This window comes from Sorex araneus, chromosome X (genome assembly GCF_027595985.1).
Source record: "Sorex araneus isolate mSorAra2 chromosome X, mSorAra2.pri, whole genome shotgun sequence".
NCBI classification, from domain to species: Eukaryota; Metazoa; Chordata; class Mammalia; order Eulipotyphla; family Soricidae; genus Sorex; species Sorex araneus.
In genome coordinates this window covers 78,570,935-78,588,114 of record NC_073313.1, presented here as the reverse complement: position 1 = coordinate 78,588,114, position 17,180 = coordinate 78,570,935, and the positions used below count along the sequence as shown (strand labels likewise).

Sequence of the window (17,180 nt, the reverse complement as noted above, 5' to 3'; positions counted from 1 at the left end):
CCAGGGCTCAGGGATCCCTCTTGGCAGAATGCTGGGGATAGAACCTGGGTTGGAGCATTGCTGGGTGTGACCAAAAAAGAAAAAAAAAGTGGGCTTTCGAGTCTTGGATGAAATTGTATATGGAATTTCTTTCCTTCTGTTGTTCACATACACAAATAAAATAATTTTTTGTATATAGAATTTTTAGCCAGCCACTCCATCATATTAGTCTGTTGTTTCTCATTTTTAGTGGAATCTTTAGGGTTTTCTCTAGATATTAGCATGCCATTGGCAAATAGTGATTCTTTTACAGATTCTCCTTTATGTTCTTTCCTTATCCTGTTGTCCTGGATCGGTTTCCCAATCCCACGTTGAATAATGGTGAGAGTGCCTTATCTTAAGCCTGCTGTTAGGGTTTTCCCGAACCTGTTTCAGGTTTTTGCCACTGAAGATGATGTTAGCAGTAAGTTTATTGTGTATGGCCTTTGCTGCACTGAGACGTGTTCCTTTTATCTAGAGTTGTTGTCTTAAATGGATGCTGAATTTTTTTCTAATTTTGTCTATGTCTATTAATCTTTATCTTTTGTCAGTGTGGTGCATGTTTTCATATAGATTGATTGGCAGATCTTAAATCATCAAGATATGACTTACATATATTGTGACTCATTAGCTGGACTAAACCCTAGCTGGTCGTGATGTACTTTTTTTTTCTTTTGTTTTTTTGCCAGATCCAGCAGTCCTCAGGGCTTATTCCTTGGTTTGTACTCATGGATCAATCCTGGTGGCACCCAGGGGACCCTATGGGGTGCCAGGGATTGGATCCTGGTCAGCAATGTGCAAAGCAAGCGGCCTACCTAGCTCTCCCTCTGTGTGGTCTCTCAAGCTCCATGATAATGCTTTCTTTTTTAACATAATGTTGAATTCGACTCACTAAGATTTTATTGATCAACTTTTTCATTTATATGCATCAGGGATATTGGTGTATAGTTTTCTTTTTTTTTTTTTTGGCTTTTAGGGTCACACCAGGCAGTGCTCAGGGGTTACTGAAGGTTACTCAGGAATTAACTCCTGTCAGTGCTCAATGAACTGTATGGGATGCCGGGGATCAAACCTGGGTCAGCCCAGTGCAAGGCAAACGCCCTACCCACCCTGCTCACCATACTTTCCCCCAGCCCTTTCCAATTTTTTAGAATACCTTGAGAAAAATAGATCATCTGTGAAGCAAAGAGCATTTAGGGGGAAGGGACTAGCCCCCCGTTGTCCATACTCAGGGGTAACTCCTGGCTCTGTGCTCAGAAATCACTCCTGGCGGGGCTCAGGGCACCATATGGGGTGCTGGGGATTGAACCCAGATCAGCTGCATTCCAGGTGAGCCCCTACCCGCTGTGCCTTGGCTCCGGCCCTAGTGGTATTTCAGCCCCCCTGGAGAAGGCTTAAGAATGGTCAGTTGAGCTTCACCCCAAGAAACCCTGATGTGCAGCCACGGAGTCTGTGCTTGATTTGTGGCCCTCGGAAAGGAATGGTTTTTTTCTTTCCTTTTTTGGGGGGAGGTTCACACTGGTGATGCTCAGGGGTTGTTACTCCTGGCTCTGCACTCAGGAATTACTCCTGGCAGTGCTCAGGTGGCCATATGTGATGCTGGGAATCGAACCCAGGATGGCTGCGTGCAAGGCAAACGCTCTACCCGCTGTACTGTCACTCTAGCCCCTGTTTCTAATGTTTGATGTCTCTTATGCTTTAGAATCCTTTAGGTTTAAATCTTGAACTCTACTAGCTGCTTTCAGCTTGCAGAGATAGATAAAGAACTGTGTTTGAATAATGCACATGGACACTTGCCGTTTAATTGCTTTTAGAAGTTAATGTTTGTTCATGCCAGGTGGGGTTTGGAAAGGAGTTTATAGATGAGTCATGATATCTAGTCTTCCAGGGACAAATAAAATCTCCCAACAATTCATCACGTTATCACCCTTATCAATAACTATTTTTAGTTGTTGTTTTTTTTTTTTTCATTAGCTGACCTATTAGCTTTGGGTTTTTTTTTTCCCATTTTGCCTTTTGTTTGTTTGGGGCAACACCTGGTGTTGCTCACGGCTTACTCTTGACTCAGTGCTCAGACATGACTCCTGGAAGGCTTGGGGGACCATGTGGGGTGACAGGGATCAGACCTGAGTTAACTGCTTGCAAGTCAAGTGCCCCATCTGTTGTACTGTCGCTACAGACCCTTCTATTAGTGTATTTTATTAAACTCCATGATTTATAAATTTGTTCATATTATAGTTGTTTCAGGCAGTTAGTATTCTTTTTTTTTAAAAAAAATTTATTTTATAAGGTAGATCACAATATTTGATTACATTTAATATTCAAACACCAATCCCACCACCAAATTTGGAATGTTTCCATCTCAAGCCCCGATCTCTGTACTAAAGCATAACCAAAAGAATACATTTTGTATTGTCTGTTATGAAGAACCGCTGGAAATGCTTACAAAAAAGTATTCATATAGGAAACAGTGTGAAGATTGTTCTATTTTGGCAGGGGCCATTAAGGCATTCTTTAGGATATCACTAACATGTTGTTAAAGATTGAGTGATGTGATATATATATATATGAGAATATGTGTATATGCATATACATATTTCCCTCTATGATTTGTTGCCTGGACTGGAGCAATACCATAGTGGGTAGGACGTTTGCCTTGCACACGGCTGACCCAGGTTTGATTCCTCCATCCCTCTCGGAGAGCCCAGCAAGCTACTGAGAGTATCCCGCCCACACAGCAGAGCCCGGCAAGCTACCCGTGGCGTATTCTATATGCCAAAAACAGTAACAGCAAGTCTCACAATGGAGATGTTACTGGTGCCCGCTCGAGCAAATCGATGAACAACGGGACGACCTTGCTATAGTGCAGTGCTATGATTTGTTGCCTACTATCTGAGCCCCATCAAATGTAGTGTGGTACTTATGGAGAATGGGTAGGAATCACGAAATCCCCGTTAATCATTGATTTCTCAAGCGGGCTCAGTAACCTCTCCATTTGTCCTTTCCCTGAGATCTTAGAAGTCTCTCTCTCGGCGCGGCCCTCTCAACGATGTCGCACTGGAGGCTCTTTCAGGGTCAGGGGAATGAGATCCAGCTTGTTACTGGATTTAGCATATGAATGCACCATGGGAAGCTTGCAAGGCTGTCCAGTGTGGGCAGGAAACTCTCAGAAGCTTGCCAGTTTCTTCCAGAGGGAGAAGTAGGCTACAAGATATCGCGTGGTCGCAAAGCGGCTACACGATTCTGGGAGCTTGCTTTTAAGTCTCTGGGTGCTGACCGTTGATGAAATTACACACACCTGGGTTCCTCTGCCGGTACCTTCATGCGTGAGGCCTGTCCGAAAGTGTGGAGAGGGGCCTCAAGCATGGCTGTAGCTAGTTTCCAGTGGTCTTCGGCCGCCGGGAGCTCTGCTCGGGGTGGGGAGGGAAGCTGGAGCCCATCCCCTCTGAGGGGCCTCGGGAAAGACAGCCAGGCTTGCGGGCAAGAGACTCTGGTCTCTTGAGTAGGAAGGGTCCAAGAATATATTCAGTCATGCATAAGGCTCATTCCGAGCATGAAGGGAGTGCCCTTGAGCATGGTGGTGGTTGAGTTCTGGAGGTGTTTGGCTGCTGGGGTTAGGTTCCTTGGGGCAGGGAGGGTTCGCACCCACCCCCTCTGTCAGGCAGTTAGTATTGTAATACCCGCAGTGTGACCTTCCCTCCACCAGTGTCCCCAGTTTCCCTCCCAGCTGCATGCCAGGCAAGCCCCTCCCAACACCCAACCCTTAGGTTGCATATCAAATTTAGTTTATATTGCTTGCTTCAACGAAACTTAAAGAAATGGCAAATAGAATGCTCAGAATATAAATCAGTAAAAGCCAATTTGCGATTGTTATATGATTTTCACCTATGTCACTGTCACTGTCATCCCGTTGCTCATCGATTTGTTCAAGCGGGCACCAGTAACATCTCTCATTGAGAGACTTATTGTTACTGTTTTTACAGTATGCACGGGTAGCTTGCCAGGCTCTGCCGTGCGGGCTCCATACTCGGTAGCTTGCCGGGCTATCTGAGAGGGGCGGAGGAATCGAACACGGGTTGGCTGTGTGAAAGGCGAAAGCCAACCGCTGTGCTATCGCTCCAGCCCTTTCACCTATGTAAATAAAGAAATTAAAAGCATTTAATACAGTATAACAAATGCCTGTTCTCGTTTAGATAAGTAGTAGGCTTTCAACTCTGAAATCTAAAATATATTGCATTCAATTTTATTTTGTACTTAGATCTCATTATGGTAATAATCATGTCTTACCTGTCACTAGTAAACTTTTTTAAATGTTCTGTGCAGTATATTTTGGAGTTTGCATGGGTAAGGGTAAGGGTAAGGCCTACATATGTAAAAATATTTCTCCCCGTACACTTTAAATAAACACTGGTTTACAAAGCTGTTCATGCTGATTTGTTACAGGCGTTCAGTAATCCAGTGTCAATCTCTCATCTTCCCTCCACCATTGTCTACAATTTCCCCCACCTTCTCTCAACCTGCCCCGGTAGCAGGCCCACAATAATTTATTTCATATTGTTTGTTACCAATATATTGCTAGTGGAATGATCAAAGAATATTTTCTTAGAAGAAAATTAGTGGGGGCTGGAGTGATAGCACAGCCGGTAGGGCGTTTGCCTTGCACGCGGCTGACCCGGGTTCGAATCCCAGCATCCCATATGGTCCCCTGAGCACCGCCAGGGGTAATTCCTAAGTGCATGAGCCAGGAATGACCCCTGTGCATTGCCAGGTGTGACCCAAAAAGCAAAAAAAAAAAGAAGAAGAAGAAGAAAATTAGTGTAAGTTGTTTTATCTCACCATGGAGACATTGAGTCCTTTTAAGAGAGATTACTAGGGGGCACAGCGGGTAGGGTGTTTGTCTTGCACGCAGCTGACCCAGGTTCAATTCCCAGTATCCCATATGATCCCCCAGCACCACCAGCAGTAGTTCCTGACTGCATGAGCCAGAACTAACCCTTGTGCATCACCAGGTGTGACCCAAGAAGCAAAAACAAAAACAAAAAGAGAGATTACTAGGATGTTACTACAAGTTAATCCTTCTGTGTAGTGATCTATAAGGGTTTTTTTTTTTTGCTTTTTGGGTCACACCCAGCAATGCTCAGTGGTTACTCCTGGCTCTGCACTCAGGAATTACTCCTGGCAGTGCTAGGGAACCATATGGGATGCAGGTCGGCCACATGCAAGGCAAATACCCTACCTGCTCTACTACCACTTGAGCCCAATATATTAGTTTTTGTAGAAGAAATTCCTTCATCTATTTTCATACTCCTAAATGCTTAAAGTTAATATAAAGGGAAACTTCAAGTTTCAGAAGATTTGACAGGCAGAGGTCTTTTGGTGTAATCACATCTGTTTTTGTTTTTATTTTTGTTTTGGTTTTAGTTCTCTGCCTTCTGCTTTGGTAATAGAAGCACCTAATTTGAGTATAGCTATTCTCCTGGGCACACATGTGTTTGGTTTTAACATACTTGCTTGTATTCTCTGATATACATTTTTTCGTTCCCTATTGGAGAGCCCACAAGGCTACCTAGAGTATCCCTCCTGCACGGAAGAGCCTGGCAAGCTCCTCATGGCGTATTCGATATGCCAAATACAGTAACAATAACAGCTCTCATTCCCTCGACCCATGAAAGAGCCTCCAATCATTGGGAAAGATGAGTAAGGAGAGGGTGCTAAAATCTCAGCGCTGGGACAAATGGAGACATTACTGGTGTTCGCTCAAGCATATTGATGAACAGCGGGATGACAGTGCTGCCGTGATTCTCCTGGGCAGACTTAGTGTTTCCTAGCTTAACAAATAATTTTCCTCCAAAAGCCACATTTATTCTACCTTGATTCCTACAAATTCCCTCCAGCTGTGGTCTTTGTTACAAGAGCAAGAGTTTGCACCATCTTGTGTGGCGTGCTTGCACACTTGCAGTGCTGGGACCTAACCCATATTGCATGTACATGTGGGGTGCTGCTAGGGATTGTGACCTTGCAACTTTATACCTGCTGCGTACCGCACTTTATCTCTGGGTCCTGTCTCCTGGCCCTCCAGTGGATATTTTTCAGGGCCAGTGTTTCATGCATGTAGATTCCTAATTAAAAAATGAAACACCACCTAGAGGACTGTGGAGAAGGGGTATCAGTCCTGTGGTTCTTGTTGTGGTCTGGTAACTTTGATTTTAAAAAGGCAAAAAATGGTACCCCTAAAACATACACAGACATGTAAACTAATATCTCAATTTTTAAATGATTTTACCAGGGCTAGAGAAATAGTACTGTGAATTGTTTCCTTGTCAGGCATACAGCTGACCTGGGTTCTATCCCTGGCACCTCATAGGGCCCTTCCAGCCCTGCCAGTAGTGATCCCTGAGCAGGAGTAAATAAGCCCGGTGTAGCCTGAAGACCAAAAAAAAAACTCCACCAAAAATTTTAAAACCCAGGTACAAGGACTAGAGAGATAGTATTGGAGGTAAGGCACTTGCCTTGTATTTCGCCATTTGGACTGAACCCTGGTTTAATCTCTGGCTTGCGTCTGATTCCCTGAGCACCACCAGGGGGCACTCCTGAGCACAGAGCCAGGAATAACCCCTGAGCACCTCAGATGTGACCCAAATTCAAAACAAAAAACCAATAACAACAACAAAAACGTAAGTGTCGATCTCTTTTTGTTGTTCTTTGGTTTAATGGGGCCTCAGGAGTGGTGCCAGCAAGCAGACCAGGGTGGGCTGCATGCAAGGCAAGTGCCCTACCCACTGTATGGTCACTGTAGCCCCCCAGCTGTAGATTTCTCACTGCACATTCTAGTGCTGTCCAGTCGAAATAGAATGTGAGCCAAATGTGTCTTCAATTTTCCCAGATGTCTGAAGTTTTTCTAGGAACCACAAAAACAATATAGCATGAAATGGAAAATTAATTATGAATTTTATTTAGTCCAATAAATACAAACTTATCCTTTCAACGTGTAACATAAAAATATTAATGATGGGGCCAGAGGAATAGTTCAACAGTCTGAGTCATACAGGAGGGGCCCAAGGTTGATCCTTGGTACCATGTGTTCTGTAGAGCGTTGCCAGGAGTAGCTCTTGAGTACCGCAGGGAGTGACACCCCCACCCCAAACAGAGTCATAATCAGCTTTTATTTTCCCCTTCACTACTACATCTTCAATTTAGTGTGTCATTCACACCTCCAACGTAAGTCCATGTGAACTCGGTACATCGAAGGTGCCTAACAGCTATATCTGCTTTGTGGCCACTGTCTGGGGCAGTGTTAATTTAGATCAGAAAGAAATCCAAAATGTGCTTTCGAGCGTTAGGAGAAAGCCGAACCCTGGACAGACGCTTTGGACATGGACCGCAGGTTTCACTGCATCCGTCTGATTGAGTGTCAAGCCTGTTCCTTGAGAAGTTTTGTCCTTAGAACAAATATCCGTGTTTTAACATAGTTTCAGGATTTTCATCGAGGAGGAAAGTGTCATCTTTAAGCTTCAAGGTGCTATTGAACTGTGAAGCTCCATTAGGTTTCCAGGCAACCACAGATTAAAATGCCCGCTTCAGTCAGCTTCATCAGTGGCTGAATAAATAGCAGTACTTCCACATTAAAAATCACTGTCATCCCATTGCTCATCGATTTGCTCGAGCGGGCACCAGTAAGATCTCCATTATGAGACTTGTTGTACTGTTTTCGGCATATTGACTACGCCACAGGTAGCATAATAATAACAACAACAACAATAATAATAATAATAGAGATCTGGGGAGACTCAGGCTAAGATATGCTATCTTTATAAGGAAACCACAAAGGCTTAGATGCAGAAATAGAGGAATGCTCTCCTCCGTGGGATTACCTTTCTTTCTTTCTTTCTTTTTTTTTTTTTTTGCTTTTTGGGTCACACCCAGCGATGCACAGGGGTTACTCCTGGCTCTGCACTCAGGAATTACTCCTCTCGGTACTCGGGGGACCATATTGGATGCTGGGAATCGAACCCAGGTCGGCCTCATCCAAGGCAAACGCCCTACCCGCTGTGCTATCAATCCAGCCCAGGGATCACCTTTCAATGTAGAATTTTTGTTTCAAGTATTTTGAAACAACATTTGCTTGTTGTTTTTTTTTTTTAATATAATTCTGATTTGCTTTGTTGGATAACATAAAGGCATTAGGAGCAGGTGACCAAGTGCCGACAAAGCTTTCATTTCCAGAATGTAAAAGTCCATTTTGTATTCTGGGAGGTGCCCAAAACTCAGTAAACCATGAATCCTGCCTCACTACCTTTTAAGCTTCAGATTTGTAGGATTTCCTATTTTATGACGTTAAATTTGATTGCGGTGATTTTCTCCAAATGGGATTTTGTGTTTGGGTGGTTTAGTTTTGGTTTGGGGGCCACATCTAGCACAGCCCAAAGCCAGCATGGAGGCTCCTTCCAGCTCAGTGCTGGGGTGCCCCGTGGCTGGGACCAGACGGTGTGGGGGATTGAGCCCCAGGCATTGAAGCACATGCATCAGCCCTTGAGTGAGCCAGAAGTAATTTTTGGTAGATTCTCTTTAATCTGTAAGAAAAGTGGAAAACCCGTGGGATCAATGAATTTAAATATGCCCTACAAAGTAGAAATCGACTTCAGTAGAAATTTGGAGTTAAGGTCTCACAAATATTTGTGGGTACTTGAAATTCAGTTGATCATGTAACTTTTTATTGAGCCAGACCTCGGACGTGGAGAATATTTGTTAATTCCCCGCAGGCAATCTGAACTCCCTTGGGTGTTAAGTGGAAGCCTCGGTTAAACTGCTTGAGTGTTTGGAATAGACCTGCAGTTGCAAGAACACAGCTGCTAAGAGTGTGTCTTATTGTATGCTTAATAATACTTTATTTGTATGGGTCTATTTCAGAGTGCGAGGAGACAAAAACAGCCGCTTTCCCAAGGAGGTTTACCCTGTGGGTTCAAATGGGATCTTGCAAGCACAAAGGAAAATTTTAGAAACACTTTACTCAGTGAAAGGGAGCGCTCTCTGTCTCCATTACATTTCTCAAAATCTGATAACCACAAAGGAGATTTAAACACAAGGGAGATTCTCTCTCTCTCTTCATCTCTCTGTCTCCCCCTGTCTCTCTGTCTCTGTTTCTCTCTCATTAGTAGTCTCCCACTTACGGGATTCCTCCTCTCCTTCCACCTACTGTTATTTGGAATTTCCGTTCCCAGTTCCCTTCCCTCTCCATTGGCACCATACGGTCGCTTGTCTCCTGGACTGTAATGTATTACTCCATTCCCTCCCTCTGGAAGCAGGGCGGGCCTATAGCCGTAGCAGAGCTGTGGCAAAGTGACTTCACTTGTGTCTGACTTCTTTTGAAAGAAATGCTTTCTAGGCTGCCAAGAAATCTTAAGTAACTTAAGTGAAACTTTGTTTAGGGGAGGGTGGATTTGTGGATTTGTCCGAGTAACAGGACTGACATTTGAGCCTCAGGATTCAGAAGCGGGGCAAACCTGGCCTAATACTGTGTATTTTTACAGGATGACCCGTTGGTACTGAATGAGATCAGAGAAGACCTTCGTGTAGAGTGTTCTAAGTTTGGTCAAATTCGGAAGCTCCTGCTCTTCGATGTAAGTTCCAGACTGAGATCAGTTATTTCTCTGTCTCTTGAAGAAGTTAGAGCCAGTGATTGATCTGTCCCCAAATATTAGATGGCTGTGTTTGTACCACAGTTCCGTTTGCTAATGTTAGTCCTCTATTTGCCTTAAATACATGAATGTAAATTCCAAGTTCAGGCGGTACTAGACATAGATTTCCTTAACTGTCCATCATTATGCTAGAGCTGTATTTCTCCAAGTAGGTGATATGCAATGCCTCTCCACACCTGCCCCATGTGGGGTTTAGCGAACGATCTAGGTGACCCCCTAGTAGCCTCGGGTGTAATTGGGGGCGTGCTTTGTTTAAGGAAGATAGATTTCAGTGCTACTCACTGTAGGTTCCTTTGCTTGGAGCACAGTAAATGGCACATGTGGGGGCCGTGGCCACGACTGGGTTGTGCACGCTGAGGGGCACGTTGCTGGCCAAGGAGACCGTGTCCTGATGCAGGGGCGGCTGAGACCCCAGCAGCCAAACGGTCACATCCCAGGTATCTGGATGTCCTTTACAGGACGATAGAAAACAGGGTCAGGTCCGTCCACACACTAAGATGGCCCTCAGCATTAAAAAGGAAGGAGAGGACTGGAGCCATTGTTCAGCAGGTAGGGCCCTGGGCCTTGCATGCCACTGACCTAGGTTTGATCCCCAGCACAGGACATGGCCCCTGAGCCTGCCAGGGGGGGCCCAGAATCCAAAAAAGGTGCAAAATGAACAGTCCTTGGAATCCCTGGTCCCTGGGATCCCTCTCAAGAGGCACTTGGTCTTTAGAGGGGAAATAGCAAGTAAAGGGCTGGGGCGGCGTCGAGGAGACAGTAATTAATACGAACAGAATTCTACTTCTGCTGTGATTGCAATGCAGTCACATACTTGAGGATCCACGAGGTACCTTGTTTTTGATGGCTAGAAGCTTTAACATTGGACTGGAGAGGTAGTACAGGTGGGAAGGCCTTGCATGCAGCCACTTGGGCTGCCCCTGGTGTGGGTCCCAGTACCACCCAGTGCCTCCCTAGCGTGCACAGCCAGGCCTCACTCCTGAGAGCCCCTGAGCACCACTGGGTGAAGCTGTTCTCCCAAGTCCCCCGAAATACATCAATGACTACAGTGTCAGATGAACAGAACATGGCAAATTGCGTGTTTATCACAGTTTTAAAAACTATAACACCATTAAGACTAAAATAAAATAAGGAAGATTTGCAGGGAGGTTTTTGTTGCTGTTCCTGAAAAGAGGTGCTAGTCCAGATAAATATGAGAACTCTAAAAGAGGAAGTGGTCAGGTGGAGAATAGTACAGGAAAAATGTCTGAGACTTTATGGCTCTCTGTTTGCCCATTTTTTCTCCTCTTTGTGAATTCTTCCTCCATATTTTTGGAGAGACGATTTGGAGCCACCTGCAGCTGTGTTCACTGGTTGCTCCTAGCTCTGTGCTCAGGAATCACTCCTGCTAGGCTCAGGGGACCATATGGTGCCAGGGATCAGACTCAAATCAGCTTAGTGCAAGGCAAGCGCCCTACACTCTGTACTGTCTGCCTGGCCCCCCACTTCTGCATATGTGAAGACTGACAAAGAATTCTGTGGGGGGTGCTGGGAGCAATAGTACAGCAGGTAGGGCATTTGCCTTGCACGAGCTGACCCAGGTTCAATTTTCGGCATCCCATATGGTCCCCCGAGCACTGCCAGGAGTAATTCCTGAGTGCAGAGCCAGGAGTACCCCTGTGCATCGCCCGGTATGACCCAAAAAGCCAAAAAAAAAAGAATTCTGTGTGGGGGCTAGAGAGAAAGTACAGCGGGTAGGGCATTTGCCTAGCATGCAGCCAAAGCTGGTTCAGTCTCTGGCACCCCATAATGGTCCCCCAAGCACCACCAGGGGTAATTACTGAGTGCAGAGCCGGAGTAGCCTCTGAATATCTCTGGGTGTAGCCCAAAAAGGATTCTGTGTGACAGGAGCAGTAGTACCATGGGTATTTGACTCACACACAGCCAGCGCAAGTTTGATCCCCAGCACCCCAGTATGGTCCCCCAAGTATGCCAGGAGTGATCCCTAAATGCAGAGCCAGGTGTAAACCCTGAACACTGTCAGGTATGGCCCCCCAAAAAGGGAAAAAAGAATGTGTATACCCCTTCACATTTTTTCGCTTCTGAAAACAACAGATCCAAAAAGACACCATTTATTGATTGGGTTCTCTAAACTCATGTGATCTGATTCCATCTGCACGATCCTTCATGATAGAGAGTTGCTATTTACCCGTTTCTTCTGTGCCTTGGTAGAGACACCCCGATGGTGTGGCCTCTGTGTCCTTTCGAGAACCAGAGGAAGCTGATTACTGTATTCAGACCCTTAATGGAAGGTGGTTTGGTGGCCGTCAGATCACTGCCGAAGCATGGGATGGAACTACAGATTACCAGGTAAGGGGCTGGAGAGAGAATGTAGTAGTAGGGCCTTTGCCTTGCATGCCGCTTGCCTGGGTTCTATCCCCAGTACCCCAGATAGTCTCCCAAACCCACTAGGAGTCAGCCCTGAGCATGGCTGGATGTGGCCCAAAAACATTATCAGATAGATAGGAATTGTCAGGTTGTTCTTTTATGAACAAATACCTATCCTGGAACCCTTCAGATAAGCATTGGGTGTGCTTTAAATATTTCTAGTTTAGCAACATTTTTGTATTACTCTATACATTCAGAGGATAGAAAGCAAATGTTTCAGTCTTTCCATTTATACTTCTGAAAGTTCTAGGTTTGCTCAAAATAGTTAGAAAAAACATATTGACTGATCCAGTGCTCTTCCATGCTATGTAGCAAAGTCAAGCGCTCAAATTCGAACTTTATAATTAACAAAAACTTTCTGTGGTAATGTATTTGGCCTCCATTTAGGTTATCTCATTTATGGTTAGCTGATGCAATACATGTAGTTTTAACGTGTGCTAATACATCAGTGTTTTGAAAAATGAAGATAAGGGATTGCTTTGGTCCCATAAGAAGAGATATCTTGGGGCCAGAGTGATAGTCCAGTGGGTAGGGTGCTTGACTTGCATATGGCTCACCTGACTTTGATTCCCAACACCTATATGGTTCCCCCAAACCCCACCAGGATTGATCACCGAGTGCAGATACAGGAATAAGCTCTGACCACCTGAATGTGACCCAAAAGCCCAGAAAAAGAGATACCTTGGGCCAGGGATATGACTTAGGCAGAGCACCTGTCTTACACACGTAAGGCCCTGAGTTTGGTGCCAGTACCACCAAAAAGAGATTCCTAAGAAAATCTCAGGATGCTTTTGTTGGGATATTATTGTCCACTTTTCCCAAAAATGATTTTAATGACAGTGTCCATTCACACACAGGTGGAAGAGACCTCCAGAGAACGGGAGGAAAGGCTGAAAGGATGGGAGGCTTTCCTTAATTCTTCTGAGGCCAACAAAGGTCTTCAGCGTACAAATTCCATCAGTGTTCCAGAGAACGCCGGTCCTTCCAGAGCACGGCACATTTCCGAGTGCTCTACCATGTCTAAAGTGAATGTTCCAGAAGGTACACCAGAAATGGCATTTGAGGAACCCATTGATGAAAAGAAGTTCGAGACAGCAGAAGATGGGGGCAAATTAGAAGAAGGTACCTCCGGGAAAGATGCTAAGGAAGGTGGCCCCCAAAGCAAAGCTGACGATAGCTGCCTCAAGAGGAAGCGAGAAGGCTACCTGGAAGGAGAATCTGGAGAAGGCAGTGCCAAAAATGTGTTCGACGAGGATAACACTAAAAAAGAGGCTAAGAAAAATGGCCCTGAAAGAGAACCCAAGAAGAGACTTAAGCATGATCATGTAGAGAAAAATCTTCAACAGAGATCCAAAGAAGGTGGCCCCAACAAGGAGTCTGGAGAAGACTCGGGAAAGGGCTTTGGAAAGCAGTTCCCAGATGGCACTGACAAACAATCTGAAGAGAATAGTGTCAGAAAAGAGTTTGATGAGGATGAGTTCGACCGCGAGTTTCAGGAAACCGTTCTCCAGAAAGGGGGAGGAGAAAGACCTGAATTAGGTGATGTCAACTCTAGAAAAGCCTTAAACAAAGAAGGCTCTGCGAGGGAGTCTGACGACGAGTCAGAAGAAAAGGAAGAGGAGGAACAGGAAGAGATCTACAAGAAATTGTTGGATGAAAAGGAAGACAAAGAAAATACAGATGAGCAGGAGGAAGAAGATGCAAGTGAGAAGCTGTTGGAAGAATCAGACAAAAAGGAAGAGAACGCACCAGAAGAAAAAGATGGGTTGTTCAGAGATGACAAGTCGTTGGATGACCAGAATTCCATTGTTAAGTTGTTGGAAGATTCTGGCGAATGGGGGACCATGTGTCGGGGTAGTAAGAAGAGCGTTCAGGAAGAGGGACCCCTCTCCTCAGGCAGCAGCTTTGTCCTCAGTTTCAATGAAGAAGATGACAACGATGCCACTGAAGGCCACAATATGTAACCCTTTAAATGTGCTGTTCTCTCCACTTTGCCCACGTGTCAGGGTAATCACCAGTAGTGTCACACGAACATGTGCATAGTGGTAGGATGCCATGAGATTAGTGTGTTGATGTTTTCTTCATTACCTGTACTTAATGATTTTAAACATAACGTTCCGTGGCTGTTGAGTTCAACTTCATAGTTATAACAATGCAGATAAACTGGATACTTGTTCTTTGTCAGAGTTGCTAAGTGCATGCAGAGTAATATTTTTAAAGCTTTGATTGACATCTGTGATAGTCAGAAATTAAAACAAGTTGTGAATATGCAGAAACCAAACATTGGCCTTGAGTTAAATTGCATTTTAAATTGCTCTTGTTGCTCTATTCATACTAATGTTTGTTATTTCTAAGCACTTAAAAAAATCCCCCAGGAGTCTCTTTGCTTCCAGATTATTATAACTCTCACGTCCCTTTCTAAATCACAACATCTTAGTAAAATTAAATACGGGACAGAAAGACAGTTCAGGAGGTAAGGCATTTTCCCTGCTCACTTCTGACCCTGTTTAAATCCCTGGCACCACCTATGGTCCTCTAAGCACAGAGCCAGAAGCCCTGAGCATTGCCAGACGTGGCCCCAAAACGAAAAATAATTTTTAATTAAGAAATAAATATCACTTCAGAATCTTTCTTTGTAGGATCCTTGCAGGGATTTTTTTCTACCTCTTTTTCATGGAAAAAAATGATTCTCGAGGGGCCAGAGCAATAGTAGAGAAGACTGGGTGCTTGCCGTGCACACAGCTGATCCAGATTCGATCCCTGACATCCCAGATGGTTTCCTGAGCACCACCAGGAGTGATTCCTTAGTGAAGAGCCAGGAGTAACCCCAGAGCATCCCCCAGCTGCTCCCTCCAAAATATATATATATTTATATATATGTACAAAAGAAAAAAAAACTAAAAATTTTTAAAACAAGGAAATTGACCCTTTATGTGCAGAAGTGAACTTCCAGACATCCACAGCCTCCATTAAAATACGGAGGTGATTCAGATCATACTGTGAATTTGGGGATTTCTTAAGTAAAAGCACCATGCCCCAGAAAAATGTTTGCATATAGTACTCAACTTTGCGTATACACAACTTGTGAACACCCTGGAGTTTCAGAATTCCTTTTTTCACGCAGACTTAAAAGTTTTCAGTTTGGGGGCCAGAGAGATAAAAAGTAAAGCAGGTAGGGTGCTTACCTTACATGCAACCAACCCGCATTCAGTACCCACTAAGCACCATCAAGGAGTGACCCCTGAGTACTGCTGGCTGGGTGTGGCCCAAAAATGTTTTCAAATTTGTTTTTTCAGTTTCTGTTCTAGAAATATGTCTAGTACTGTGTTTGGTTCTGTAGTTCCAGTAAAATCTGGGGTCTGTATTGGTTTTTCTTTCTAAATTCAGTGTTGATGTATTAACGAGTTGAACTTTGTGTAATGAAGTTATTCTCATAATGTAAAAGTGATAAAATAAACCATTGATTGTTTTTCATTATACCGTCTGTAATTGTAATCATTATACTGTTTTAGGGGTGAGTTCTTATTCTTTAAACTAGTTTTCTGAGAATTTTTTAATTGACATCTGAAATATTTTAAATCTTCAGACTTTTACCAATTATCAGTGTTAAAGGACATAAAGAAAATATAGAAAAAAATGTAAAGCAAAATAGTATTCCCTTTGAAGACAAACTAGAAGCATTTGAACAGTATTTATTGGAGAATTTGGTTTTCTAAGTGAAAAATGCTGTGTCTTCCCTACACAAAGGTTGGAATGCAGAATTACAACATAAGTCAGCTCAGGGATCGATGTTGCTCCGAGTGGGGGATTGTGCTCCCTGGGGGCTGCTGGAACAATTCAGAGGGGCAGTGGTATTCTCGGGAGCAATTTGGGCTGTTTTCTGTTTGGTCAAAGGGGGCCAGAGAGAGAGTACAGTAGGTAGAGTGTTGTAATTTTTAGACTGAGTCATTTTATCATATAAAAAGAAAAGGTCATATGCCAGATAAGTTGGGAGGAATCTCTGACTTAGGTTATTCGCAGTGATTGTTCTCATTTAAACTTAGTTTAGTTCTTACCCAGTGCTTATCTCTTGTCAAGAAGTACCCTGGAAGCAAAAGTAACAAACTGTTCTAAAATGACAACTAACTTGAGGTTTGTCATTGATTAACAAATGTAGGGCCAGAGAGATAGCACCTCGAGGAAGGTGTTGCATGCCTTGTACAGGGCTGACTCAGGTTCAATCCTCTGTATTACATGGGTTTCCTTGAGTGAACACTGAAACAGGAGTAAGCCCTGAGCACGCACCCAAGAGTAATTACTGCAAAATACAAATTATGAGTCCAGATGCACAAAGGTGGGCTGGAGCAGTAGTTCCTCAGGTAGGATGTGTGCCTTGCATGTGGCTGGCTCGGGTTCAGTTCCTGGCATCACAGATGGTTCCCAGAGCCTGCCAGGAGTGATCACTGAGCACCATTAGGTGTGGCCCAAATGAAAGAGGCACCAAAGCAAACAAGCCCCCATTAGTCAAGTAATGAGACTTCATTAGTCCTGAAAACAATTTGTCGTGAGGCAAAATCAAAGCATTTATTTTCACCCACACCTGCACTGTTGTGATGATGGGGGTTGCACAGCAGGTTACTATTCCCCCAAGGCTCTGGAGCCCTTCTTGCTTCTGCACCAATGTTTCCGGAGCACAAACCAGGCCCCTTCCGCCAGCTCCACAGGCTGGGAAGAGAAGGCAGAAGCTGAGAGGGCAGACTCCATGCAGGAGGCCAACGCTGAAGTTCCAGTACCAGTACCATGCGGTTCCCCCGCAGGTGGCCAAGGCTGGAGTCCAGGTAACGGTACCAGTTTCCCCCAGGCACGGAGCAGAGAGAACCTGAACACCACTAGGAATGGCCCCCTGCAAATTATTTTACTCACTTTGTCCAGGTCCTGCTTCAACACACCTAATCACATGCCTGACTTTATTCATATCTCTAAGTGAAATATTAATGACATAGGGACAAATACTAAAAGTGTTCTTTAAAAATCATTTTTGTCCCAGGTTCAATTCCCAGC

At 44.3% G+C, this 17,180-nt stretch overlaps 1 protein-coding gene across 1 annotated transcript in view; it reads left to right on the top strand.

Moving 5' to 3' along the window:
- Window positions 1–15,617, top strand: part of HTATSF1 (HIV-1 Tat specific factor 1) — a 33,299-nt gene extending 17,682 nt beyond the window's left edge. The window contains exons 8-10 of the mRNA XM_004606656.2: window positions 9,546–9,635; window positions 11,925–12,062; window positions 12,998–15,617. Coding sequence (XP_004606713.2) covers window positions 9,546–9,635; window positions 11,925–12,062; window positions 12,998–14,104 — 1,335 coding nt within the window. The 3' untranslated portion in view covers window positions 14,105–15,617. The remainder of the gene's footprint in view (window positions 1–9,545; window positions 9,636–11,924; window positions 12,063–12,997) is intronic.
- The last annotated feature ends 1,563 nt before the right edge of the window (window positions 15,618–17,180 follow it).